Source organism: Pseudonaja textilis, chromosome 1 (genome assembly GCF_049901715.1).
Source record: "Pseudonaja textilis isolate UNSWEBS1 chromosome 1, rPseTex1.2, whole genome shotgun sequence".
Taxonomy (NCBI): Eukaryota; Metazoa; Chordata; class Lepidosauria; order Squamata; family Elapidae; genus Pseudonaja; species Pseudonaja textilis.
This window is the reverse complement of record NC_141990.1, coordinates 225,732,718-225,758,692: the sequence shown is the minus strand read 5'-3', so window position 1 is coordinate 225,758,692 and position 25,975 is coordinate 225,732,718. Positions and strand designations below refer to the sequence as shown.

General features: G+C 40.5%; 1 protein-coding gene across 1 annotated transcript; it reads left to right on the top strand.

Annotated features, from left to right (window-relative positions):
• Positions 1-1,093: 1,093 nt before the first annotated feature.
• On the top strand, positions 1,094-25,739 carry OSBP (oxysterol binding protein). Its single transcript, XM_087920764.1, has 14 exons — positions 1,094-1,611; positions 10,916-11,124; positions 13,103-13,353; positions 16,609-16,807; positions 16,923-17,025; positions 19,548-19,602; positions 20,186-20,317; positions 20,522-20,767; positions 21,291-21,411; positions 21,851-21,954; positions 22,186-22,281; positions 22,578-22,756; positions 23,342-23,562; positions 23,885-25,739. Exons 1-14 carry the CDS (start codon positions 1,259-1,261, stop codon positions 24,025-24,027), a joined length of 2,412 nt encoding a protein of 803 aa, XP_087776890.1. The 5' UTR covers positions 1,094-1,258; the 3' UTR covers positions 24,028-25,739.
• The last annotated feature ends 236 nt before the right edge of the window (positions 25,740-25,975 follow it).

Here is a 25,975-nt window from a genome sequence, read left to right as displayed (position 1 = left end):
GGAGCGAGCAGTCCTGATAGGATCTGGGCATCTCCTCCTGCTGCCCCATTTTCCATCCACCTTGTCTGTATGACTTGTCAGCTAGACTTATTTCTGGACACAAGTCCAGCTCTTATTCCCAAAGCCTTTTTAGCCTGGGGGAGTTTAGAAGCAAAGTTTCCAAATGCCCAAATAGCAGTTCCTTTTCTCTCTGGAAAGAAGAGAGATCCACACCACAAAAATTGTGTTACACCGGGAGATTAGAACAGATGACGTCCACGTTCATCAGCAAAAAACACAATAGCCTCTATATTTAGATCCAAGCCTCTGTGCGATACTTATAGGCTTTCAATATATATATATATTGACATGCGGCGCTCAGCTGCCCTGCTGTAACCGAAACGAGCGAGATCGATTTCGATCGGGGGCGCGCACCGTGAACGCAGAGATTTAGGGACCCGCGGATTATTTTTTTTATTTGATTTTAAATTTCCCTTTTGAAATCCAAGTCTCCGCTTGCCGTCGACCGCGTTTGACACCAGTTCAGCAAAGGTACGAAGCTTGGCCGATAGTCTCCAATAGCCGTGAAGGAAAAGCAGATAAAGTGCAAAACAAAAAACAAACAAAAAAAACCCCGGGATTTAATGTGAAGTAAATGTTAAACATCGGGATGATTCGCTTGAAGGCTGTGGCCAGAATTTTAAGGGAGCCTGCGACGCGACTGCACTTTCCCCTGAATGGAGTAAGCCTCGCCAGTTGTAGGCAGATCGGCGGCCCCCTGAACGTGGAGCTTCTCTTCGTCTGTTCCATAAACTCCCATTATTGCGGAAAGCCAAAATACCACGCATACCTCTCCAGCCAGGAGTTCCAGTTCTACAATTACATCATGGTAGACCCCTCCTCCGAACTTCCTACTGGCTCCTAAGAGAAAACGACAGAAGAGGCGACCAATAAGAGGGGCAATAAATAAAGCCAACGAGACAGCTGAGAGAGCGCATGAACGGATCACTTTCCCGAGGAGTCCCGCCCCTCCGATTTGGGCAACCAATAGCAGTCGCCAGAGGCAGTACCAATCGGGGTTCCAGCTCCTGGAGTGGAGGACGCTGAGAATAGGCAGGGCTTGTGAGGGCTGCTAGCCATTCCATTGGTGGCGCGGTGAGGTGGAGGGCGAAGAAAGGAGGGAGGAGGGAGGCGCTCGGCCTCCGGCGCTTCCTCGGCTCCCGTTAGCAGACGGCGCTTAAGCTCGGGCTTGCGAAGGCAGCGGTTCTGCGGCTGTGCGATGTCGGAATTGCGAGCAGCAGGACCCGGCCCAGGGATGACGCCTGGCGGACCAGTGGGCCCCATAACCACCGGCCCAGGAGGAACCTGCGGACCTGGCCCCGTGACCCCATTGCCATCGCCGGGGCCAAGTGCCGGAAAAGGTGACGCCGGAGGAGGGACACTGGGCCCTGGGGGACCGGCCCCAGGGGGGGTGACGAGCACTCCAGGGGGGAGCTCTTCTTCCGCTTCCGGGTCAACGAGCTCAACTTCCGGGGCTGCTCGGGAAGGCTGGCTTTTCAAATGGACCAATTACATCAAAGGGTATCAGCGGCGATGGTTCGTGCTGAGCAATGGGCTTCTCAGCTATTACAGGTGAGGCCGAGTCCTCTTCCGCCCGCACGGACCGGTTCTGTCCTTCCCTCGTAAGGGCCGCCCGAGCCTTGCTCCCCTCTTGCCGTTCGGCCGCCTCCGCCGGGCTGCCCCTTTCCCCTCAGCTTCCGCCCCACCGGCAGGCTCGCCCGCGCCCTGCGTTTTCCTGCCACGTGGCACGAGGGTATCCAGGACCAGCCGCGGCACGAGTAGCGTCCGGGGCGGAGCAGGAATGGTGGGGTGGGGGCAGCTGTACTCTTCCAGCCGCCAGTGGGAGGCCAAAACCTGCCACCAAACCACCTCTCTCTGTCCGACACTAACTAGTTGGGGCTGCTGGTAGTTGGGAGTCCAGTGGCTTCTTGGAAGTCACGGGGGTCCCACTCTTTCGTTTAGCCAGACGCCCAAATCCCACCCAGTCTGGCCAGTGTTTGGAAGAGCCGCCCTTTCTACGCGTTAAGAGGTGGCTGTGGGGTTTTGTATTCCCCCTCTTTCCTCTATGTTCCTTCCACCGATTTACAGCACCTTCAGCTCATCAGTGTTTTGAGAGATCGGTCCTCTTGTTTTTAAGTTAAATTAAGCACCTTGGATATTATTTACTGCTGCTGATGTTAAAGCCATTAAAGAATAGGAAAAGTTAACTCATATTTAGTGGCCACTATAAGCCAGTTGCAAATTGCAAGCTCTACACAGCTATGGACTAGACTAGGGGTCCCCAAACTTGGCAACTTTTAAGACTTGTGGACTTCAACTCCCAGAATTCTCCAGCCAGCAGCTTTGTGCTTCTCAGAGTAAGGTGAGCTTGCAGCTGCTGCTTCTCACATTACTCTGAAAAGCACAAAGCTGAAGATGATGAATGAGACTTCATCAAAACGTGGCCTAGATACTTCCAATTTTATGTGGGAGAAAACCCGAATAACCAAAGATCCACATACAAATACCCACGAGAACCTAAGAAGATAGATAGATAGATAGATAGATAGATAGATAGATAGATAGATAGATAGATAGATAGATAGATAGATAGATAGATAGATCATAGCTGGCTGGAGAATTCTGGGAGTTGAAGTCCAAGTCTTAAAAGTTGCCAAGTTTAGAGACCCCTGGACTAGGTGTTGTCTCCTCACTCCAGAAATCTAAGCGACTGTGTCTGCTACTGCTGAGGGAATAATTAACTCTTCTGAGATAGGTGTTATCAAAGTTGGGAGAAGCATTCATTTCGGTAGCTTGGAAACGTTATTCACAAACTTTCCATGTCACACATTGCAGCTCTTTTGAGGCTGTGGATGTGGCATAGCATACTTTGGACAAAGGCATAGGTTCACATTCTTGCTTAACTATGTTAAATGGCTGGCTGTGCAGACAAAACAAAAACATTTTCAACCCAGTTTATTTGAGGATTTCTCGCTACCTACAGCCTAGATAATTAAATTCTCCCCTGAAGGAAAGTTCGGCTGGTTTCCACAATACTATATCTTCTTTAGAAAACCGTTAAGGCATGTTTGTTCATGCATGCATTATGAAATAACTTCAGGACCAAATCGTCTTATAAGTTGGTCTGTTACTTCTTTCGTTGTGGTGATGGTGGTGGTCTTTTTGATAAATTAGCTTTGTTTTAATTTTTGTACTTTCTGTCTTTGAGCATTGTTGGAGTTATTTTTGTTAATTTTATTTAAGACTCTCCCCTTACAAACATTTTTGGTTTTGGAAAAAACAAAACTGCTATAAGGTCCTCCAAGAAGAAGAGCAGTACAGAAATTAATTAATTAATTAATTAATTAAATACATACACACACACACACACACTGAGGTGTGAGGATAGGAAAAGCTGCTGAATACTGCCCTCAATTTCTTTGAAAAGTGCTGGATTAAAATTATAATATTCCAAGCTGTTAGATTTTGCTTTTAGAAACAATCCCATTTGAAATGCTTCTCCTTTAAATTGTGGTACATTTGTGTTTAATTTATCTTCAGAATATTTTTTCTGCTAAGCAATATTTAAGCACTTACAGTGCTGGGTTGCCTCTCTCTCTGACCCACCTATATATTTCATATAAATATTAATATGTCATTGCAGGTTAAGCAACAAAGTTTTCACTTTCAAATCTTGTGGGCCACTGCATCATAAGTTTGTGTGCATTTCTCTGTAAATTAAACCATTTAGTTTAATGAAGTGTATAATCTGCTATTTGAAAGACTGTAGTATTCTCCTAAGTCCTTCAGGTCAGAGGTGGAGGGACTCTAATTTCAGAATACTAAATTTGACTTTGAATCCCTCCTGTCTGCTTCAAGGAATCTGCTCTCCAAGGTCATTTTGATCTCAGAAGCACCAAGAGGAAATGTGTCTATCTGGAGGCAAGGCAGGACCGGATAAGGATCTAAAGAAACATGATCCTCTCACTCCAGAGGAAAATTTAGACCAGCCATTAGAGGGGAAGCAATCCAGAAAATAGATGGAGAATTTCAAATGCATCCATCTTATTCTGTGCCCTACAGAACTACAAGGAAAAGGCATTGGATATGGTGGAGCATTTTGACATTGGCTTTGCTCCTATATTAAATGATCAAACAGGAGATTATTGCAATAAATCAAAAGAGCATTTCTGAAGTTAGAAAATTTATTTGTGTATTGATAAATGTTATTATGGTTTGCTTAAAGAATTTGTTTTCCTTTGAAAGGGAGACTAGTTTTCCTTTTTGTCCTGAGTTTACCTAGCAGTTTTATTGCTGTACAAGAGAAAAGTTGCTACTAGTTGCTGTTTCAAAATGCAGAGTAATTACCACTTGAAGTATCTCTTCCATTGAATTATGTGTGATGTTCCATTTGGAACCCAGTCTTGTGCATCATCACTTTTATTTGGGGTTTAATGCATGAAGACATTTGAAATAATAAATCAGCCTGCTAACTAGACTCATAAAATTACTGATCTGTAAATAATAATATAGTATATTTTATTAGCTGCCAAGTGGTTAGCAATTCTTTTCTCCATTGCCAAGCACAGAACTCTGTTTTAAAAACACTTTATAAATCAGGCATTGTAGTATAGATGAAAACCTTCAGAGGCAGTCTGAAATGAAAGGATGGGATCATCTGCCCCTCATCTATTCTATCATAAACATTGAATTTGTTGTCACTCTGTTGTTGGGCTGTTGATGTGTGATAGTCTTAAGCCACGCAACTGAAAATTGATCTGAGAAAACTGAAATTCAGAATAGAAATGGGATTAAAAAAAATAATAGGGTTTTTTTGTGAGGAGAAAATTATTGGTCTTGGAACATTTTTTTCTCTTTAAAAATGACATGGTTTAAAGGAAATCTGTATTTGATAGAAGCTGGTCGGTTAATTCTTACCATAATTATATGGTAAGCATTTGAACTTAAGCTCGTTTGTCTCTTCAACAAACAAAATTATGACTTTATGATCAATACTTGAGATTATATACAGAGTATGTTAACCATGCTGCATATTGTAAATGTCCTTCTAAATATATTTAAGGTACCATTTTCCAGGAGATAAATTAAAACACAAGTGTCTCCTGAGCTCAGTAGATAATGCTGTACTGTTTAAAGTGCCTCCAGCTATCTGAGCTGTGCAACAGGTTCAGTTTTCAGTTATAAATGCTTATGACACTACTAATGAAATGGCAGGGATATTATTCCTTATACATCTCAAATAGAAACATTTCCATGAATGTAAGAACCTGGTTATGGACATTCCTGAAAATTTGTAAAGCCTGGCTATATACAATCTTATTTGTAAATAAATTCACATGATACAGTGGGAATTGCTTCTAAATTAATCTGCAGAGAAACAACATAAATCTGCAAACTTACATAAGTGAGATTTAAATCTGAGTAGATACTTATAGAATTGTGCAGCAAGATTTCACATGAGTGATCTTGCATGGAAAGAGGGGCATCAAAGGAAAACCTAATCTCTCAATTTAAATATGTCATTAGGGCAGATTAGGACAGGCTGTCCTAGATTTACTATCACAATGGAGCCCAACATTTCCATTGCTAAGCAAGACAGTTAACTGAGTTGTGCCCCATTTTAAAACCTTTTTTTGGCCACAATTGTTAAGTGAATCACTGCAGTTGTTAAATGGATCATGCAGTTGTTAAGCAAATCTGGCTTGCCTCATTGACTTTGCTTGTCAGAAGCTAATTGAGAAGATTACAGGTTTATGTATTTTTATTTAATTTGTACCCTATCTTTATTATTTTTACAAACAACTCAAGGTGGGGAACATATCCAAACACATCTTCCTTCTCCTCTTTTCCCCATGACAACCCGGTGGGATGGGGTGGGTTGAGAGAGTGACTGGCCCCGGGTCACCCAGCTGGCTTTCATGGCTAAAGTGGGACTTGAACTCATAGTCTTCTAGTTTCTAGCCTGGTGCTTCAGCCATTAGGCCAGTATAGCGTAACTGTCATAAATATATGCCAGTCGTCAAATGCCTGGATTTTGATCCCTTGACCATGGCGATGCTGCAATGATCATGTGAAAAATGGTTATAGGTCACTTTTTTCAGTATTGCTGTAACTTTGAATAGTCACTAAATGAATGATTGTAAGTTGAGGCCAACCTGTATTTGGAATTATGGATCTAGGTTATACAAACATCTTTACACTTGTATTTTTGATATTCAGCAGATTCTTTCTGTTCCCAAATCAAATTTAGGCTTGCTAGTGGTTCTACTTTTTCATCATTGAACTCCACGGTGTGTCTGATTGTATCTTCTGATGATTTCATGAAAATAGTCATGTAGCTTGCTTGGCAGCAGTATGAAATTAACATAAGAGTACCTTCTTCCAGGATTTATTTTTCAGTAAGCTCTTAGTATCCTCATGTAAATTCCTATTATGTGTAGCTTCAGTACAGGTAGTCCTTAACTTATAACCATAACTGAGCCCAGAATTGTGGTCATAAGTTGAGACATCATGTGACCAGACCCAATTTTTTGGCATTTTTGTGGTGATCATGAAGCGAATGCCATGGCTCTTAAGTAAATCCCTTATGCTCAATGGGTGGGATTCTTTTGCCAGAAACTAGAAGTAAACCCAGAGAACTGACCAAAATATTATTATTAATCATCATCATCAAAAATCGCAGTCAAAGGACTGCAGGACACTGCAAACAACTGTAAAAGTAAGCCTGTTGCCAAAAGCGCAAAATGCAACCCCTTGATCATTGGGTGAATACAGTTATTGTAACTTCAAAATCAAGTCATCACTAGGTTTTTTTTTGGGGGGAGTGTCGTAACTTTAAATGGTTGCCATGCCACTGGTCGTAAGTCAAGGACTCCCTGTAGAAAAAAGAAACATGATTAGAAAGTGCCATCATCAAACATCGCTTGCTTGTTAACCAGAAGCTCTTTATTATTCATAAAGCAACCAGACTCAGGTGGATAAGAAGAGCTGGCAACAGGAGGTCATATTTCTCTGGTGGTCTGAAGTTGCTGAGAAGGAGGCCTGCCTTTTTACTTTCCCTAGACTCGGGATGGGGAGGTAGAAAGCCAGTGGCATTTGTAGTGATACTTGTTGGCAGTTTCTGTGTCCTTCCTTCCAAGTAGGTTAGAAATATTCCAGACTCCGTTCCTCAGCTTCTCAGTGGGAAAGAGATGTCTCTGTCTGGTACCAGGTCAATCAATATAAGAGGACTTTGTTCTCTGTTTAGGCTGGAGCGGGGAGGAGTTGGGTGAATGTCCAAAGGTATGTGTGGTTGGTTATTTCTGCAAACCTTGGGAGCACAGCAATATCTACAGCCAGTTTTGAGAGAATTGAAAGAAAGGAAGGAATTGTGGTATGGTTGACAAACAAAGCCTCTCTTACAAATATTGTGGTCTCATTGATGAAATGCTGATTAGCTCTTGTTGTCAAAGGAGATATCCCAGGGGTTGGGGGAACGGTGTGTATATACACATAGAGGTAGGCTCATCATATATGTTGGACTAGATTTTCCCAAATTAGTCCCTCCTTATTGTGTTGGATTTCATCTTTAATAATTATTAGGTAATCCCTTCATATCTGCACACACACACACACACACACATGCACACACAAATGTATTTCTAACTAGGATATGTTACTGATTTCCATTCCAGAGATTCCACGTAAATAACATATGCTTAATCCTGATATCACCAGTACCCTTGGATGCCACAACAAATACTCATACCCTTTTTCCTTTAGTCTGGAGCTGGGAATTCCCATCTGCTCACACTGCTTTCCACCCCTCCCCCCAAATATTTAAAATTTCCTCATTCCTGGGTTTTGTGACTGATGTGTATCACAGTAAACATTTGAAGAATGTAATGGCTGCTGGGTTTTTCTTTTGTTCTTTAAGGGAATCTTGGGACAATTTTCTGTGCTAGGAAAGACCCTGAGCATTTTTTGTGAGTGTTTTATGCTGTATGCAAAAAGAAAAAAAGCTAAAAGGAAAAAAATACTTTTATCCACTATTAAAAAGATTGTTATAATATGTACTCATCTCTCACTATTATCATTTAAATCCATATATTTAACAAAAAAATAATAAAAAAATAAAAATCCAAAATTAAGTATATAAACTAGCATTTGCAGTCCCATCTTCTAAATCTACTAAATCAACTAGATCTCTAGTTGAAATTCCCAGCTATAAAATACTATTTGAAATACACAGTGAGACTATGTTATTTAGACTGTTCTAACTTTGATGAAGAATTCCCCCCCACATTTGCGATATTTTTTTGCTATCATAAAGTATGCAGTACTTAATTCTTGTTTTCTCCCTGTTATTTTCTGTTAGTATACAATTTAAAGAACAGAAACACGACCAATATATTTTCTAGAAAAAAATTAATCTGTGAAATAACTTCTTTCTAAAAGGGGGTTAACAAGCCATTTTCAGAAATGGCCAACTGTGGGCAAATCCAATGTCTCTTTGCACCAAGGCTTGTGCAAAGCTGGCTCTCCCAGCTCTCAAAGGTCTAAAACCCTCTGGAAACCGCTGTTTTATGGTTTCAAGGAACATCTGTATGCATTTTCAATTTCTCCCTTTTATCCAGGCAAGAATTTTGAGGCCCTAATCTATTTGCAAGCTCCTTGTTCTGTCATGGTCCTTGCCTCTGCAAAAAGCAGAGGCATCTTAAATCCACCTTTGTTTCCCCTGAAGTCAATTCATAACTAGACCTCCAAAGATGTTTTAACTAAATACTGTACCGTTTTGCACATTTTGACAAATGATGCTTGTGATATAACTGCTCAAATGGAAGCACAAATAACATCTATACATATACATTTGTATTAAATTGGGTATGCACACAAAATTCAGTACTGAATTTATAGACCAAACTTGTTGCAGGTCAGTAGAAAAAAATTGATGCTCCTGCACTGCGTGCACCTCCACTTTGGTTTTCTTGGAAGCTTAACACTAGCTTGTAAATAATTCTGGATTTGAACCTACATAAATCATAATTCTCACTGTTATTTGGCCGGAGTTCTTACACTAGGTGTAATTATGGTGCAATTAGCCCAGCCTTTCCCAACCTGTTTTCTTCCAGCGAATTGGGATTATACCTCCCAAAATGGGCAGGGATTATAGCCACAGAAAGAGTGGCCAGAAATTTTGGAAATTAGAATGCCAACATTTCTGAAACGCACCATTTTGAGAAAGCCTGCATTAGACAGATGAGATGCTTCATTCTGGTTGCATAATTTTGGAGGCACTGAGCAGCACGCTACTGAAATTTGGGGATATAGCTAGTATGATCAAAGAAATGAAGTGTCTATTAACACATTATTTCTAGGCAGTACCATTTCACACTGTCTGGCAGGGTATGATGTGACTCATTGTTTTTCTGTGGACAGAATATATCTGTGGAAGAGTGGTTTTTTTCTTTTTGAGTAAGGGATACTTGAACTAGGTGGGTACGGTCATATTAGTGTCATATAATTACTGCCTATAGGGTTACTGTTCAGGAATGTATTAAACAAATTTAATCATGTTTGTCCATGAGAGAGAAAATTCTAAAATGTGTAACTAGTCAATACCTTTGTTAGAACTATGAAACAAAAGAGAATTGTTCTCCGTTTCACTTGATAGCTAGAGAATCTACACTACTTTAAATTTGAATTGTTGCTGCCATACATTCATAATGTCTTAAACCAGATTTTATTCCCAGCTGTGGATTTGAAAAATGTGAATAGTACTGATCGACCCCACAAAACAGTTGCTGTACAAATAATTAATTGGAGGAATGCTTAGAAAATCAGAGAGCCAGATGTACATACTGAAGGGAAGAAATATAGCTGGTATTAACATGATCATACTTAATAATTGGAAGCTCAGATTAATTCCACTTTTCTTCTAATCATATAATTTAAACCGTGTCTGTTCATATGCAAAACTGCTTTAGCATTCTGCTTCTAGTCTCATTGCTTTATGTACTAGAAGCCCATTTTTTTATTGGTAGCTCATTTCTTTGGTTCTGTGAACATCACATCTGGTAGTTATTCTTAAGCAATTTATAATCATTGAAATCCCTAGACTTCTTCCTTGTGGGGGGAACAGTAGCAGATTACTTACTGCCCCAGGGCATCAGGCAGCCTGTCTCTCCCCTTCCCCTCTCATCTCCCCCCCCCCTTATCTCCCCCTCCCCTGTATTCCATAGAGCCTCCTCCCATTGATCGCAGAATTGAAATAGAAATGAATTTTTAAAAAACCTATCATGTAAGCCTAAAGCAACACAGTTTTAAAAATATATAACTCGCTGGCCAGGGATCCTAGTTCCATTTACTTTGAAACCGCCCACTTGCTATGACCTGAAATATTCCAGTGATAAATATGACCTGCCCCACGAAAGATTAGCTACTTATTTTATATATATAAGGGAAATGGCTGGGGTTCTGTTGGTATCATGGAGTGGCTTTTTCAATGAGAGCATCCATTAATTTGAGTATAGAGGGAGATTAATTTTCATGATCTCTTCTTGTCTTGCAGCCTCTCACCATTATCCTACCCAGTTAGTCTTGTTGATTTGGTGACTTTCAGAAAAGGATGGGAAATAATGTGTTGTGATTTCAGAATGGATGGGCATAAAATTGTCTCCCTCACCTTTCTTGCCAACAAAAATATCTGCCAGATCACAGAGCCTTCCATTAATTGAGTGACATCAGTTAAATACAGCTTAATGGTGTTTCTAGCTTGTTGTTAATAGTAAAGGAAACAAGATAGCTTTTCCTCTCTCTCTTTTTTTTAATCTCAGACTAAACTGCTGATACTTTTACTGCTTCATTGTCCTGTGCTTTCTATGTGCCTTGCCCACAGATCCAAAGCAGAGATGCGACACACCTGCCGTGGAACCATCAACTTGGCCACAGCAAACATCACTGTGGAGGACTCCTGTAATTTCATTATTTCCAATGGAGGGGCACAGACCTACCACTTGAAGGCCAGCTCAGAGGTTGAGCGGCAGCGCTGGGTCACAGCCCTGGAGCTGGCCAAAGCCAAAGCAGTTAAAATGCTGGCAGAATCAGGTAAAAGACAAGATAAGAGCAACAGAGATAGAGCAGGATGTGGAGGAGGGGCAGAAATATTAAACGGCTTATTGTGGAGGAAACATCTGAGAGAAGTAATGTGAAAAACAGGGCAGTGAGTAGCTCTGAACTTGCATGATTTATGACTCTTGCCAATGGAAAGTAACTGAGGTTGATCAAATCCTTTTCATCCTACTCCATTATTTTTAATATCCAATTTCTCCTGTGGTTTCAAGGATGGGTAGATGGATGCATAGAAAGATATATCATGTACATCTTGTATATGGCTGTCATGTATATAGTGTGTATATGTGACTAAGAAAATATTTGTAGATAGTATCTCTCATTTTATTCTCAGCTGGGAATTATGAATGTTCTTCCAGTTTGTCCTGTTCAGACGTCCAGCTCCCTGAAGCAAGAATTTCTGCCAAACACCAAATGTTTATTATTCAGTTAAATTGCTCAATGCCCTCTGAATTGTGTGTAGGGCATACTGAGGCCATTGGCCACATTGAATTATGAATATAATATACTTTTCAAAATTGAGGTTTCTATTTTTAAGCATCAGATTTCCCAGGACCAGTTAGACTTATTTTCTATTGATACCATCAAATTGACTCTTTGGCTCATCTAATGCCTCGAGTCCTTTATACCTGATTAGGTAAAATACCCAAAAGTCCGTATCATATGGTTACTCCAGTATAGAAGAAACCTTTGTGATTAAGAAGTTGTGGTTTAGACCCTCAGTTTCTTATATGACTGTGCTTGATATAAATGTTGCTATTTCTGAAAATACTTTTGTTCCTTGCTTGGTATGCACTAGGTGCATACTTTGCTGACTTGTCTTTAGTTTTGTAATTTTGTACTTATTTACTGTTTGTGAAAGGGAAAACACATGAAAAATGTGCCACTAGCTCCTGTATGGTGGCCTTTTTTTTCATTTTCATGGAGTATTACGAATTTGGCTCTGGAAACTAAGAAGGTATTTGGCAGATTTTCCTGGAACAACATTTTCAGTGCTTTCAAAGCAAAATGCCATCTGTCCAGTAATATCTTTTGAATTCACCTTGAAGGTTGCCAATATTAGCTTTGCTTTAGCTCTTGAATTTTCAGTCCACTATTTATTTTTCCATGTGGTCTAAGGTAAAGGCAATAATAGGACCATTAATCATACAGATTATTGTACTTAATTTTAAAATGTAGTAGATTGCAAGTTGGTTTGTCCTGGAACTCCTTGACCTTCCAAATTCTTACGACCATTACCTTGGTTTGAGAGTAATATACAGTATTTTAAATCTTGCCAAACACAGTACTATATTATTGATTTTCACGCTGTGTCTGTGTTTTACTCTTAAATATTTGTGCTCACAGTTCACTGTCATTCTGGTTTGTGACTCACTCTTTGTGGAGAAGGATGAAGAAGAGTGATGCAACTTTTTTTAGAGAGATCTGGGGTGTGTTTGTTTTTTAAAAAAAGAGCTTAAGAAAAACAATCAAAGGTCCAACTAATCCACCCTTCTGTCTTTGAACAGACTCTGGCCATATGCTCTTGAAGTCATAACTAGAGCAGAGAAGTAGTATTCTTTATCTAGAACTTATGTCCAGCATTTGATATTCAGAGGTGTTTCTATAATCAAGGATCGTTGCTCCTTTGCAGCGTAGAGCTTCTTGGTCCTCTGCTTTTTGAACACCTTTGTCTTTATGGTTGCTACCTTTGTGTTATTATTGTTTTACTGGTCTGTCATTGCTTCTTATTTGCTTTGCTTGTTTATTGAGGGTATAGACATTATTTTGCTTATGTGGGTAAGGTATATTTTTCCCTATCATATTAAGTATCTGTACAGAGTTGGTTGGAAAGTTTGTCCCCTTTTGTTATGAGGCCACCTCCACAAGTTCTTGGAAAGACAAGAGAAATGAAGATGTGCCTGGTTTAGAAATAGGCTCCTGTGGTACTACATTTTCAGCTTATTCCTCACAGATGAGTCAGGCGATGAAGAATCTGTATCCCAAACGGACAAGACAGAACTACAGAATACTTTGCGCACTCTCTCCAGCAAGGTGGAGGATCTCAGCACATGTAATGATCTGATTGCCAAACATGGAACAGCTCTGCAGCGCTCACTCAGTGAACTGGAGACTCTGAAGCTGCCAGCTGAGAGCAATGAGAAGATCAAGCAAATCAATGAGCGCGCCACACTTTTCCGCATCACTTCCAATGCCATGATTAATGTAAGTGTTTCCTCCTCCTCTCCCCCCCTCCCCCATCTTGCCTGGCAGCAAAGAGAAAAACAATCAGGTATGCTCAAATAAATACTCCGGCTAGTTAATGATCTTATATTCAGGTTAGAGCACCATAGTGACATTTTCTTTTTATTAAACTTTTGGGGGTTTAGTTGTCTCAGCTTTAGGTAGATTGCTAAAAGCTGGGGAGTGGGGTGATGGAGTGTTGGTGTACACACACAGTACTATTTCCCTGTAATAGCCATCAGCTTGCTGTTCAGAGGGGCCATCCCATAGCCAATTGAAAATGGCATTAAAATCAATTTCCAATCAGAAAAAAAATCAGGTTTTTTGATACTGGGAAGAAACAGAAGAGATTAGTAAACTAATATGGGGAAAAGGATCTTCTGAAAAAATAGGATAAGATTTACATCACAATGTTGAGATCTGGTGACCTTTATCATTAGGGTTCAAAGCACAATTGCACTCTTTGTTGGTTGTTGCCATCAGATGAAGGCATGAAAATTGAAGGAGGATGGGGAGGTTAAGAAATGGCAGAGTCAACAGAATCTTGGAGAAGCTTGTCTTCACTGAACACACTGGGATACATTTCTGTGCTGGGTTCATCGTGCAGCAATCTCTCTTATCTTAAAGGAAATATAAATAACAAGTTAAGCTAAACAAACCCCCATTAATGTCTGAAAAGCAGTTTTATGATTCCAGCTAAGTTAGTAACCTCAGCACTCCTTAGTGCTTTGAAAAACTACCTTGAGAAAAACATTTGTGCAAAGGAGATGCATTTAGAAGTGGGAGGTTGAATATATGCCTATAAAACCAAATTCTGATTTATATATCTGAATAAAGGAACCTATGATTTAAAAAAATCTTAAACAGCTGAGTTCTCTTCTTGATCAAATAGGTACAATCTTTGGTATTTTTAGTCAGTAGAAGTTGCCATAATTAAATATTCTAGGCTAACCTCCTGTTGTTGAAAGCATAGCACAGAAATAAAAAAAATCTTACCCGCTTGCATAATTATTTACTTTTCCGATTAAGAAGATAATTACAATAGTGATGAGCGCACAATTGGAAATGCTGAAATACTAGGTTAGGGATAGGTCATCATGGAGAAAATTGTTAAAAAGCTTACAACAACTTGATGGCACACAATTAGTTGTAATCAGCTGTGATTTCATTGAGGAGATCAAAGGCATTCCCTACTCTCATCTTCAAGGCAGATGGACTGAGTGATATGCATACATATCTCTTCTGCAAGGCCATTGATGGGCCTGTATGGAATTCCTTGTTGCCTGTGGCTACCAAGTGTGTTGGACTGGAATTCTGATCTTTGAAGAAAGAATGACATCACAATATTCTTACAATGGGTGTTTTCACTTCAAAATGGTTTTATGCATAAAAAAATAGCTTCAGTGAAAATGAGCCCTTTAGGAATGTTGTAGTTGGCCTCAGATATGCTGAAAAATCTCAAAGTGGATTCCAAATGTGAAGATAAAAAGGTGAGAACTGTTGATCTTGGAAGCTACATCTTTTCACAGAAATTAATAAGGCATCCATGTATGTTTGTATAACTGGGATTTTTTAAGATTGAGTGTTGCTGGGTCACTCATCCAGAGTCCTGTTGCTCTAATAGTCAGATTTCTGTGAGAAAAGCCTACAAGCAAGATATGAGCTCAGTAGTCCTTTCCTTCATTTCTCCACCCCCGTCCTTCCACTCCACCTGGAATTATGATGCTTACTGCCTCATTGTTTGTATATATTTCGTCTTTATTGTTTTTATAAATAAGTCAAGGGGGTGGGGACGCAGAAATGCCTAATATACTTCCTTCCTTCCTATTTTCCCTACAATAACAACCACCCTGTGAAATGGGTTGAGCTGAGAGAGAATGATTGTCCCAGAATCACCCAGCTGAATTTAATTCCTATGGTGGGATTAGAACTCAGTCTCCCACTTTCTAGTGTAGTGCATTAACCACTAGATTAAACTGGTCTAGATAATGTGTAGCTACCATATCATACATCAACCTAAAAGGAGCATGGTGGCTCATGAGGTTAGGACGCTGGGCTGATATTTGGCAGTGTCACGTTCAAGACATGATTGTTGCTGCAGGACTGGTTGAGCTCCAGTTAGACATTCCAGTTCCTCTTGACCCAACAGTTTGAAAACAGGCAACCACAAATGGATAGATGGGTCCAGTCCAACACACTTGGGGGGCATGAAAGGAGCTCCCAACTGGGCATCCCCCAGGCCATAGTAGTGTCACCATTCAGTCGTTTCAACCCAGAAGCGCTTCAATGCTCCCGACATAAATATAGTAGCGGCATATATCAACCTTTAAGAACCAAGTTCTCTGGGTTTGTCTAATTCTCTTTTAAATCTACCCACTTTGGTTGTCGTCATAGTTTTTATGGTAGTGAATTTCATCATTTAAATGTATACTGTATGAAGAAGCGCTGCCTTTATCTGTCTTGAATTACGCATGATCACATAATTTTAGTATCATGGGTGTGCAAAAAATACTGTTTCTATCCTTTTTCTCCATACCTAGCATTATTGTATACAACTTTATTATAGACTCTAGATATTTAAAATTGTGTACATTGGCAACTCCATTCTCAGATATCCAGAATCCTTTTTCTAAATAGACAAATGTTCCAGTGTTTGTTTGTTTTTTAATTTTAAATCTAGGTATTTCACATTCAGGAGTACTAAAATTAAAAGACTTTTCTAAGCTGTATGATAAAAATTGTCTGTTAAAGTTTCTGTATGTAGAATATTATCTGGTGGGCTCTCCTTTTTACTTCTTTGTCCCTTCCTGTCGATGTTAGTCTTCATGTTCTTGTGATTAATGATCTTGGGGCCATATGAAATATTTTGATTGGAATTTTGGTAACCAAATGTTTCTAACTGTGCCTATTTGAGTGTAACTGTTCAAGTGTTTTTGAAATCATTGGGAAATTATTAAATATCTATTGGATCCAATAAATTCTAATGGAAAGAAGGAAGCTCTTCTATAGTTAGTGTTGCCCCACAAGGGGTCATTGTTGGCAGCATAATAATAACAGGCATTTTAGTGTAGTTTAACCTGTAGTAGCTCTATTATGAAGCAGAGAAAACAATTAACCCTTTAGAGGTTAATGCAAAAAAATGAATTGATGCCAGAATGCAAAATTTCATATAGTTTTCACCTTAGGAGGATGATATTGAAAGCAGCATAATGATTTTCCATATCTTCTTCCATTCAGGCTTGTCGAGACTTCCTAATGCTGGCCCAGACACATAGCAAGAAATGGCAGAAGTCGTTACAGTATGAGCGCGACCAGCGTATCCGGTTGGAGGAGACCCTAGAGCAGCTGGCTAAGCAGCACAATCACCTGGAAAGAGCTTTCCGTGGAGCGACAGTCCTACCTGCCAACGCACCTGGCAACATGGATTCCTCGAAAGGTAAAAGCCAAACTGTTCTTCCAGCCTGTCTCTTGTCATACATCCTCCACTGAAGTTCTAGAATCCCAGATAATTACATTCATAAAAAGTGACGTTGATATGTCATTTTTTATAGATCAATGTTGCTCGTCAAAGGGGGATATGAGTGATGAAGATGATGATAATGAGTTCTTCGATGCTCCCGAGATTATCACCATGCCCGAAAGCATGGGGCACAAGTGAGTGATCTCCTGCTCCAGCCCTTCAGCCTTTGGTATTTTAAATGCCAGATCCATGGAAACATTTCCCTTATCTCGTGACCCTCATCAAAGTGAGCAACCACAGAACACTGAGAACAAAACGCAATGCATAAAACAGGTTCCCCATACAAATATCTTTGTAAGAGAGAGAGAAAGACAATACAGGTAGTCCTCAACTTACGATCATAATTGAACCCAAAATTTATGTTGCTAAGTGAGAAACTTGTTAAGTGAGTTTTGCCCCATTTTACGATTTTTCTTGCCACATTTGTTAAGTGAATCAGTGCAGTTGTTAAATTAGTAACACGGTTGTTAAGTGAATCTGGCTTTCCCATTGATTTTGTTTGTCAGAAGGTTGCAAAAGGTAATCACGTGACTCCGCAACTGTCATAAATCTCAGTCGGTTGTCAAGCATCTAAATGAAAATCATGTGACCATGGGGATGCTGCAGTGGTCATAAGTGTGAAAAATGGTCATAAGTAACATTTTCAGTGCTGTTGTAAGTGTGGTCATCAAGTGAGAACTATCTATATAGCATTTCATTATATAGAGCCTTGGTGGCGCAGTGGTTAGAGTGCAGTACTGCAAGTTAGTTCTACTGCAATTTGGCAGATTGAATCCCACCAGGCTCAAGGTTGACTCAGCCTTCCGTCCTTCCGAGGTGGGTAAAATGAGGACCCAGATTGTTGGGGACAATATGCTGACTCTGTAAACCGCTTAGAGAGGGCTGTGAAGCAGCATATAAGTCTAAGTGCTATTGCTATTGCCGTGACCCCACATTTCCCTGGTGACTATAAAACGATGGGGCTGTCTCAGCTCTGTGATGCCCCATAGAATTCTGCTTTACTTGTCATGTAGATCAAGGGTCGCCAACCTTTTGGACCTCAGGGACCACCAAACTCATAATTTTAGATCTCAGGGACCACTAACCGGTTCTGTGGGCATGGCCTAATTTGTGGGTGTGGCTTGGTGGTCATGTGACTGGCTGGGCATGGCTTGTATGTAAATATAAATATTTATATAAATATTGAATATTTTTATAAAAAAGAGCAACTTTTACCCAAAATCAGGCAAAGCAGGCAGATTGAGTTGCTCATAGAATCATTCAGTGATCTATCTATCTGCCATTGGCTAGCTCAGTCTCTCAAATTTGCTTGTTGTGAGTCTGCACTGAATTTGCTTGCAAGCAAACCTTCAGTCCTAAGGGAGGTTCAGCTGTGCTGAGCTGAAGATCTAAAGACTAGCGAGAAAGCGAGAAATCCAACCATTTCCTGCTTCCTAATCTAATCTAATCTAATCTAATCTAGTCTAAATCTCCCAGCACAGCAGAAGAGATGATGGTCAGAAAAAGGAAAAATAGCAATTTAGCAGGCAAGTTTACCCAGTAAGGAGTGAGTGGGCGGGGAGGGTTCCCGCAGGCCATCTGGGCGGCACAGCCTTGTGTTTCTGCGCAGCCTGGATTAATTGCTTTTGGGGGGGGGTGCTCTGGGGGTGAGATTTCTCTGTGGCCCACCAAAATTTTCTCACGGCCCACCAGTTGCCGACCGCTGATGTAGATCACTATCTATGTGAAATAACAGAACAGATAATCCAGAGATGGGAAGATGCATATTGGGTATGGGAACCAATCACTAATGATAGCAAGATAATAAATTGAAACTCAATTCATAAGCAGCAATAGTAGATGGTTTCTCCATCCAGACAAGTTATGATCAGTAGTGTTTACATCATCACCACTCAGTTGTTCAGGCCTGTAACTGACCTGCAACATTCCTTGGATTAGATAACTAGTGTTTAGTGTATTATGTCCGTCAGAGGCCTCTTTTTGAGTCTTCCTTCAGTCAGAAGCTCAGGATGTAGCTCTGCAAGAGAGAGTCATCTCGGATGAGGCCACCCAGTCGTGGAATGTTCTTTTTTCTCCAAGAAGCTTGCTATGTTTTTGCTCTAGCTAAATTTAAATTCTCCCAGGCCCTTATTAGCTTAAATGATGTCATGTTTCAATTCTGTCTGCAGCAAGAATTAAATGTTTGGATGCTAATGTTAATGTTTTAGGTGTTTGTGACTTTTGCTGATTCACTTTGTATTAGCTGATACACATTTTTGAATTACGTTCAGTTGTTTTTACTACTGTTTCTCCATTTTTGTTATGCTGATAAAACATTTTAGATGATAAATAAGTGAGGGAAGTAAAACTTGGAAGATTTAACGAATTCCTAAATAATAGTGCTATATCAAAATAGTTATTTGGAATTGTACAGTGCTTATATATTCCCTTCTGACTTTAAATTTTTTTAGCCCTAGTTGCCAACAAGTATCATAAATGTTTCCTATTTGACCGTGTTCTTAATGATTTCCTACTCTGGCAAAATAAGTAGCATAATGTAGCTCTGCCAATGTTTTGTTGCATTGCCTTTTGAACAGTTTGTTTTGGCCAGGAGAACTTCTCAGCTGGAGCATCCTAATTCCTTGTTCCTTATGGTGTGTCTTTCTAACTCCTTTAGACGAACAGGCAGCAACATAAGTGGTGCCAGCAGTGACATCAGTCTTGATGAGCAGGTAGTTTGCTTTTTTGATTTGAGAGGAGGAAATGGGATGTGACTTTTTATTAGATTCTTTTGGATGATCAAGATTTAACTGTGGTTGAAGGTCTAGATTAGGGCTAAGGACCTTTAACAGCTTCCAAGTGTCTTGACTCTCAAATCCCATCAGTTTAAGTTATAATGATTAGTGGCAATAATTACAGGAATTGTAATCCAAAGTATCATGAGGCATCATATTGCCTGTCTCTGATCTAGGTTACTCATTCGAATATAAGATTGAAAGAATTTAAACCATAACTTGAGATATAGCTTATTGAAGATTAAAAAAAAATGAGTAATCTTACCACAACTTAACCCATCCCATATTTTTGTGATTTGTAATGCAGATTTTACTGCTCCAGAGGCAGCATTATTGGGATAGTTGTCTTCATTTTTATATATTAGATGTGAGTGTTTGATATTAGAGTAACTTTACTTCTAAGCTTTCTAGCAAAGTGAAATGGAAATTATAGTCTTAGGGAGTTTGCTCAGGAATTAATATGCATGTTATCCCTTCCCCATAAGACTATATCTACAATTGTCTTCTTTTTTTCCCGAAGTACAAACATCAGGGAGAGGATACTAAGAAGGAGAAGAGAACTCGGATTCCACACAAACCAAATTACAGCCTGAACCTATGGAGCATCATGAAGAATTGCATTGGCAAGGAGCTCTCCAAGATCCCCATGCCGGTGAGTGGCTTTAATCTGGTTTGTGAGTAAAACCCCATGCTGTGTGGAAAAGGGTAGAAAGCCAAGTAGTCCCAAGAAGCATTATTGTTCAAAGTTCATTCTGCAATAGACAGTTTGATTTTGATCTTGGCACAAATTGGGGCATGCTTAATATCAAATCCTAGAAAGGATTTTCTGCCTAGCACTTGTTTCTTCTGCCTCCAGGTTAATTTCAACGAGCCATTATCCATGCTGCAGCGTCTCACAGAAGACTTGGAATACCATGACTTGTTGGACCGGGCTGCCAAATGTGAAAATTCCTTGGAGCAGCTCTGTTACGTGGCAGCTTTTACTGTATCGTCCTACTCCACGACTGTCTTCCGCACTAGCAAGCCATTCAACCCTCTCTTAGGGGAAACGTTTGAGCTAGACCGATTAGAAGAAAATGGCTATCGTTCCATCTGCGAACAGGTAAAAAGCAGAGCATGTTCCTTTTCTGTTCCTTGATCCCAGGACAATTCTGGCACTTACAGTGTTTATAGTATGGGGATGATAGGCCTTCTCAGTGGTGATTCCTACTCTTTGGTTGACCTTTCCCATGGATATGTGGATGGCCTTCTCCCTGTTTGTATTTGGGAGGCAAGTTAAAGCCATGTTATTCCAGCAGATACATGGACCCTACTCTGTCCTGAGGGCTCTTATATAGTTTATTTTAATTTGGACAAACTTTGCCTTAATTTAACTGTGTATGCCAGCTGAGTTATTCATTGCCCAGCATTATAGTTGATCGGAGTGACTTATAAATATGGTAAATTATGTCTGCCTGACTGTCTTATCTATATCACCAGTGGAGTTTACTTTTATATGAAGTGCCTTGAGACTTAGTAAATACATCGCTGGAATCTGTTTTCATTTCTTCTTCTGATGCATATCCCTAAACCCTTCATTCCAGGATTGAATATGCCTTTTTCGTCTTATTTGTCATATCTGCTAGGTGAGCCACCATCCTCCAGCTGCTGCTCATCATGCTGATTCCAGACATGGTTGGACCCTTCGGCAGGAGATTAAAATCACCAGCAAGTTCCGTGGCAAATACCTCTCAATCATGCCACTTGGTGAGTCCTGGTCACTGACTATCCCTTTTGTGGCCTGCTATTTTAGGAGGGCATAGCCAATTAATAAAGCTATTTTATCATGTTTGCTCCCCAACTAGTACTAGGTCTGGTGTTTCCAGCTTTTTCCTAATTAAACATCGGCTGTGTGAGAAAGATGGCAAGCCTCTATACTGAATTTTGGTCATTAAGTGTAGCATTCAGGGATCAGTAATCTGCTATATATTTATTGGACATATTTAGAATATGTACAGACTTTAAAGGCCCATTAAATGCATGCATGGAAAGAATAGCAGGTAGCAAGAAAGGATAAGAATTAAAGTCTTCCATGTCCATATGCAATGGTTACATCCACTGAATATGACAAATTTCCCATCAAACCTTAACAAGAAGTCTTCAACATTGTGGAACTATCTTAAGTGTATCATCTTCCTACCTCCAGGTACCATCCATTGTATCTTCCATGCAACTGGCAATCATTATACATGGAAAAAAGTCACCACCACAGTACACAACATCATTGTGGGCAAATTATGGATAGATCAGGTGAGTTGCAGTAAGGCAACATTTAAATGAAAAGATGATGTTGCTGTCAAATGCATGTTTGGAGAATAATGCTAGAAGCCAAAGCCTAGAGACTGGTTCCTCCATCTTTTGAGGACCACTATAGCAATTATGTAACAGTTTTTAAAAAAATTCATAGGTAGCATGGAGCCTGTTTGATTTTCTCTCTTTCTTTTCCACCACCCCACACACCCCTTTTTTTTTGCTTTCCAGTCTGGTGAAATTGAGATTCTGAACCATAAAACGAATGAGAGATGTATTCTCAAATTTGTTCCTTATAGTTACTTCTCCAGAGATGTGGCCAGAAAGGTAAGAAATACTATGCTTTATTTATTGTCAAGTGGGGTGGCAAGGATGAGCCTCTATGATAGCAAGAGGGGCTTTATTCCAGAAGTAATGGGCTCCTCCTGCAGCCAGGCTAACTCATCCTTCTTGTATGTAAAAGCTGCTCAGTATTCTGGAGAGCAGTCGGGATGAACGCTTTTCACTTTATGTGTGGTCTGGAAACTGTTCAACCACATTCTATCCTGTATGTAGATTTCTGTTTACCTTTATTGAAAAGGTAGTAGCAAAAGTAGAACTCTGCCCAATTTTCCTGATAACAGGTCACTGGAGAGGTATTGGATCCATCAGGAAAAGTGCATTTTATGTTGTTGGGCACCTGGGATGAGAAGATTGACTGCTTCAAGGTGAATCCTAGCTTGGAGAATGGTGGTGACAGCCGTCTAAGAACACATGAAACAGAGGACAGCAGGGTGGTGTTATGGAAGAGGAACCCACTCCCGTAAGTAATGGAAGGAGCTTGGTTCCTGCAGGGAGCTGTGGAAGAAGCAAAGACACTTTCTCTTCTGACAGAAGAGGACGATCTATGGATTCAGTTGATTTTGGTTGAAGTGGGGAGAAATAGTGATAGCATTTAAATCACACCACCATATAGTCAGTGTAATTACTCTTTTCTATATTCAACAAATAACACTCAAAAGAAATCATTAAAATAAATGGAAATAGCATTTCAAACGCAATGAATAGGCATGCTTACAGATCTTGAAATCCAGGTAAAAATGGACTGATTCATTAAACATTAAGCAATTAAAACTGAGGTGCTTTGGGGGGAACTTTTCTCATTGCTCAGTTGATCGGTGAACAACTGATCGCTGTTTCCCTTCTGTTAGTAGCAATAGGCCACTGATGCATCTAGTTTCCCAGGATCAAGAATTGTTACTTCTGTGGAGAGTGACAATAATACACAATTAAAACAGCTCTCCTGTGAGGGAGAAAAGGGTGGGAGAGAGAAAATGAATATATGCCACTGCCTTACCCATGATCTTTGCTGCCACTTCTATTATTGTTATCCTTTTTTTGCGTACAGGAAGAATGCAGAGAACATGTATTATTTCTCAGAGTTGGCTTTGACACTCAATGCCCCAGAAAGTGGTACTGCTCCCACTGACAGCAGACTCCGGCCTGACCAAAGACTCATGGAGAACGGGCGCTGGGATGAGGCCAATGCAGAGAAGCAGCGCTTAGAGGAGAAGCAGCGCCTTTCCCGTAAAAAACGTGAAGCTGAAGCTATGAGGGCGACAGAGGATGGTAAGAAGTGTCCCATCTTCCATTTAGGAAGTCTTTAAGAATTTAAGAAGCTACCTTATATTTACATCTGGGCAATGGTCCACCTGATCTACTATTCTGTGCTCCCCATTAGTGGTGCTTTCTTCACATATTGGGCCAAAGTCTTTTCTAGTACCACTAGCTAAGATGCTATTTGTATGGAGGTATGATTACCTTTAAACTGTGGCCATTCCCTAGGAAGGAAGTTTTAGTGTCTCATTCCCAGGAGAAATAGCCTGTCTAACACCTTTCTTCATCAGTCTGAAAATTCTCACCCTTCTCTTCTGCTGCCTCCCTTGCGCAGGAACCCCGTACGATCCCTACAAGGCATTGTGGTTTGAGCGGAGGAAGGATCCTGACACCAAGGAGGTGTCCCATGTATACAGGGGTGGCTACTGGGAAAGCAAAGAGAAACAGGACTGGAACATGTGCCCTGATATCTTCTGAGCTGGAAGCAGCAGGACTCTTCCCAGGAAGAGGTAGTGGACGAAGAGTGGAGGGAAGCAGCTGATCATGTGACTTCTTGGCTCGTGCTTTTCTCACTGACTTGTCTGTCTTAATCAATTGTTTTGACTCAATCACCCAAACCAGAATCCAGCAGTGGTGATTGGCTGGATTGCCTTAGCTGAATGAAGCTGAAGTTGGTGTCTGGATTCCTTGGATGGTTAGGGAAAAATAGGCATAGAGGAGGACTGCATCTTCCACTTCCCTGCTCACACCACTATACAGTAGTTTGGGGAGAAAGAAGAGAATATGTGGATTGACACCTGCCCTCTTTTCCAGCTTTCTGGTGCTGTATCAATTATACCCCCTTTTCAACTTTCATGAGGCAATGGCAAGCAGCAAGACCAAGGCACTCTGTTTGCCCAGAGGTGGTTGAAAAGGAACAGGAAGACCTATCATTTTGACCAGAGGGGTTACTTTCTTGTTTTTCTTTCCTGCCCTAACCCTGTATAGCATCCTTAGGGCAAGGAAGACTTCCTAACCGTATTGAATAGAGGGAAAAAATGGAAACCAAAGCTGTTGGATCTCTCAGTTCACATAGATAGGAAAGCGATTAGCTGTCTCTTCAAAGAGTTCAACTTTTCTTTGAGGATCACCAGCTGATCACTTGGTGTAGATGCAGTTTTCCCTTTTCAGGTCTATTCTTCACAGCAAGCCCTAGCACCTTCTCCCAAATTGTGCACTTGGATGGGCAATGATGCAAGATAGAAGCCTCCCTGTTCTAAAGCAACTTCTGGCTTAATGCACATCTGTTTATATGTATATTATATATATGTAGAGAGAGATCTAATTTTTGTTCTGATTTTTGTTCCTTTTATTCTTTAGACCCCTATTTGGTAACACTAGCCACTGCTGCTTTCTTCCACCGGGCCCCAGATCCATGAAAATACCGTACAGGAACCATTACCTAAAAACAGATTGTCTTGCCTTTAAAATAACGAATAATTCAACATAGGCAGAGTTGGAGTTTAGTGGTGTTACTCCTAAAGCTCCTCACTCTGTGCCAGCTCAAACCAGGAGTTCATTGATTCTTTTGTAAAATGAGGAGACTGGGAACAGCCCAAACTGGTCTGGGCCGTTTGGTCACAGCTGCCATAACCAGATCCTGAGAGTGAAAAGCTGTTGCCGCTATGCAGAAGTGGCAAAGCGTAAAGAACCTGCCCAGGCGAGGTGTACATGTGGGTGGGGCTGGGGTGGGGGCAAAGACAGCCGCTGCCCTTGGCTAAGGATCACACTTTGAGGTGCCTTCCTTTTGTGTTTTTGCTCCTTGTTTTGTTTTTATTTTACCCCCCTACCTTTCAACTTTAGCCTGTAAGGAAGAAGAGGCAACAGTGGTGCTTGCTGGTTGGGAGAAATGAGGCAGCACAACACTGTGCTGCTCAGCAGAAGTAAATTGGGTCTTGGGGTGCAGTGTGTACCCTGTGGCTTGGTCCTTATTGGAAGCCTTTTCTTCTGCAGCAGGTGGAGGCCAGGGCCTCCCTTAGTGGGATAATGGTGGGCTTTTTTAATTTAAAAAAAAAAAAAAAAGCGGGAGAGAGATTATCTTTGCAATTCTATTGTGGTTGGGTTTGTTTTGAGGGGAGGGGGATATTGTCTTTTTTTTTTTTTTTCAAAAAAACCCTAAATTAAATAATAAAACCTGAAATATCCACAAAGGTTCATCTGTGCCTTTCTCTTAAGTATCAAAACTTGAGGTGCTTCAGCCTCACACCTAACACTTTAAATTTTTTCAGGTGAGTTTTGTGTTAAAAATAACATACACTAACTGAAGTTTACTTTGCCCTTCCTAATTTTTCCACTTTACATTAGTTCTTGAGACTGAAAAAAAAATGGAATTTGGTATAATTAGGGCTTCCTTTTGCATTTGGGTCATGAATCTTAAAATGGCTGG

Bases quoted from the DNA above. Each gene is read 5' to 3' on its own strand.
- OSBP (XM_087920764.1), top strand. From the start codon at position 1,259: ATGTCGGAATTGCGAGCAGCAGGACCCGGCCCAGGGATGACGCCTGGC. The intron at 1,612-10,915 runs GTGAGGCCGAGT...CCTTGCCCACAG, and splicing joins GGGCTTCTCAGCTATTACAG to ATCCAAAGCAGAGATGCGAC. The intron at 23,563-23,884 runs GTAAGAAGTGTC...TCCCTTGCGCAG, and splicing joins TATGAGGGCGACAGAGGATG to GAACCCCGTACGATCCCTAC.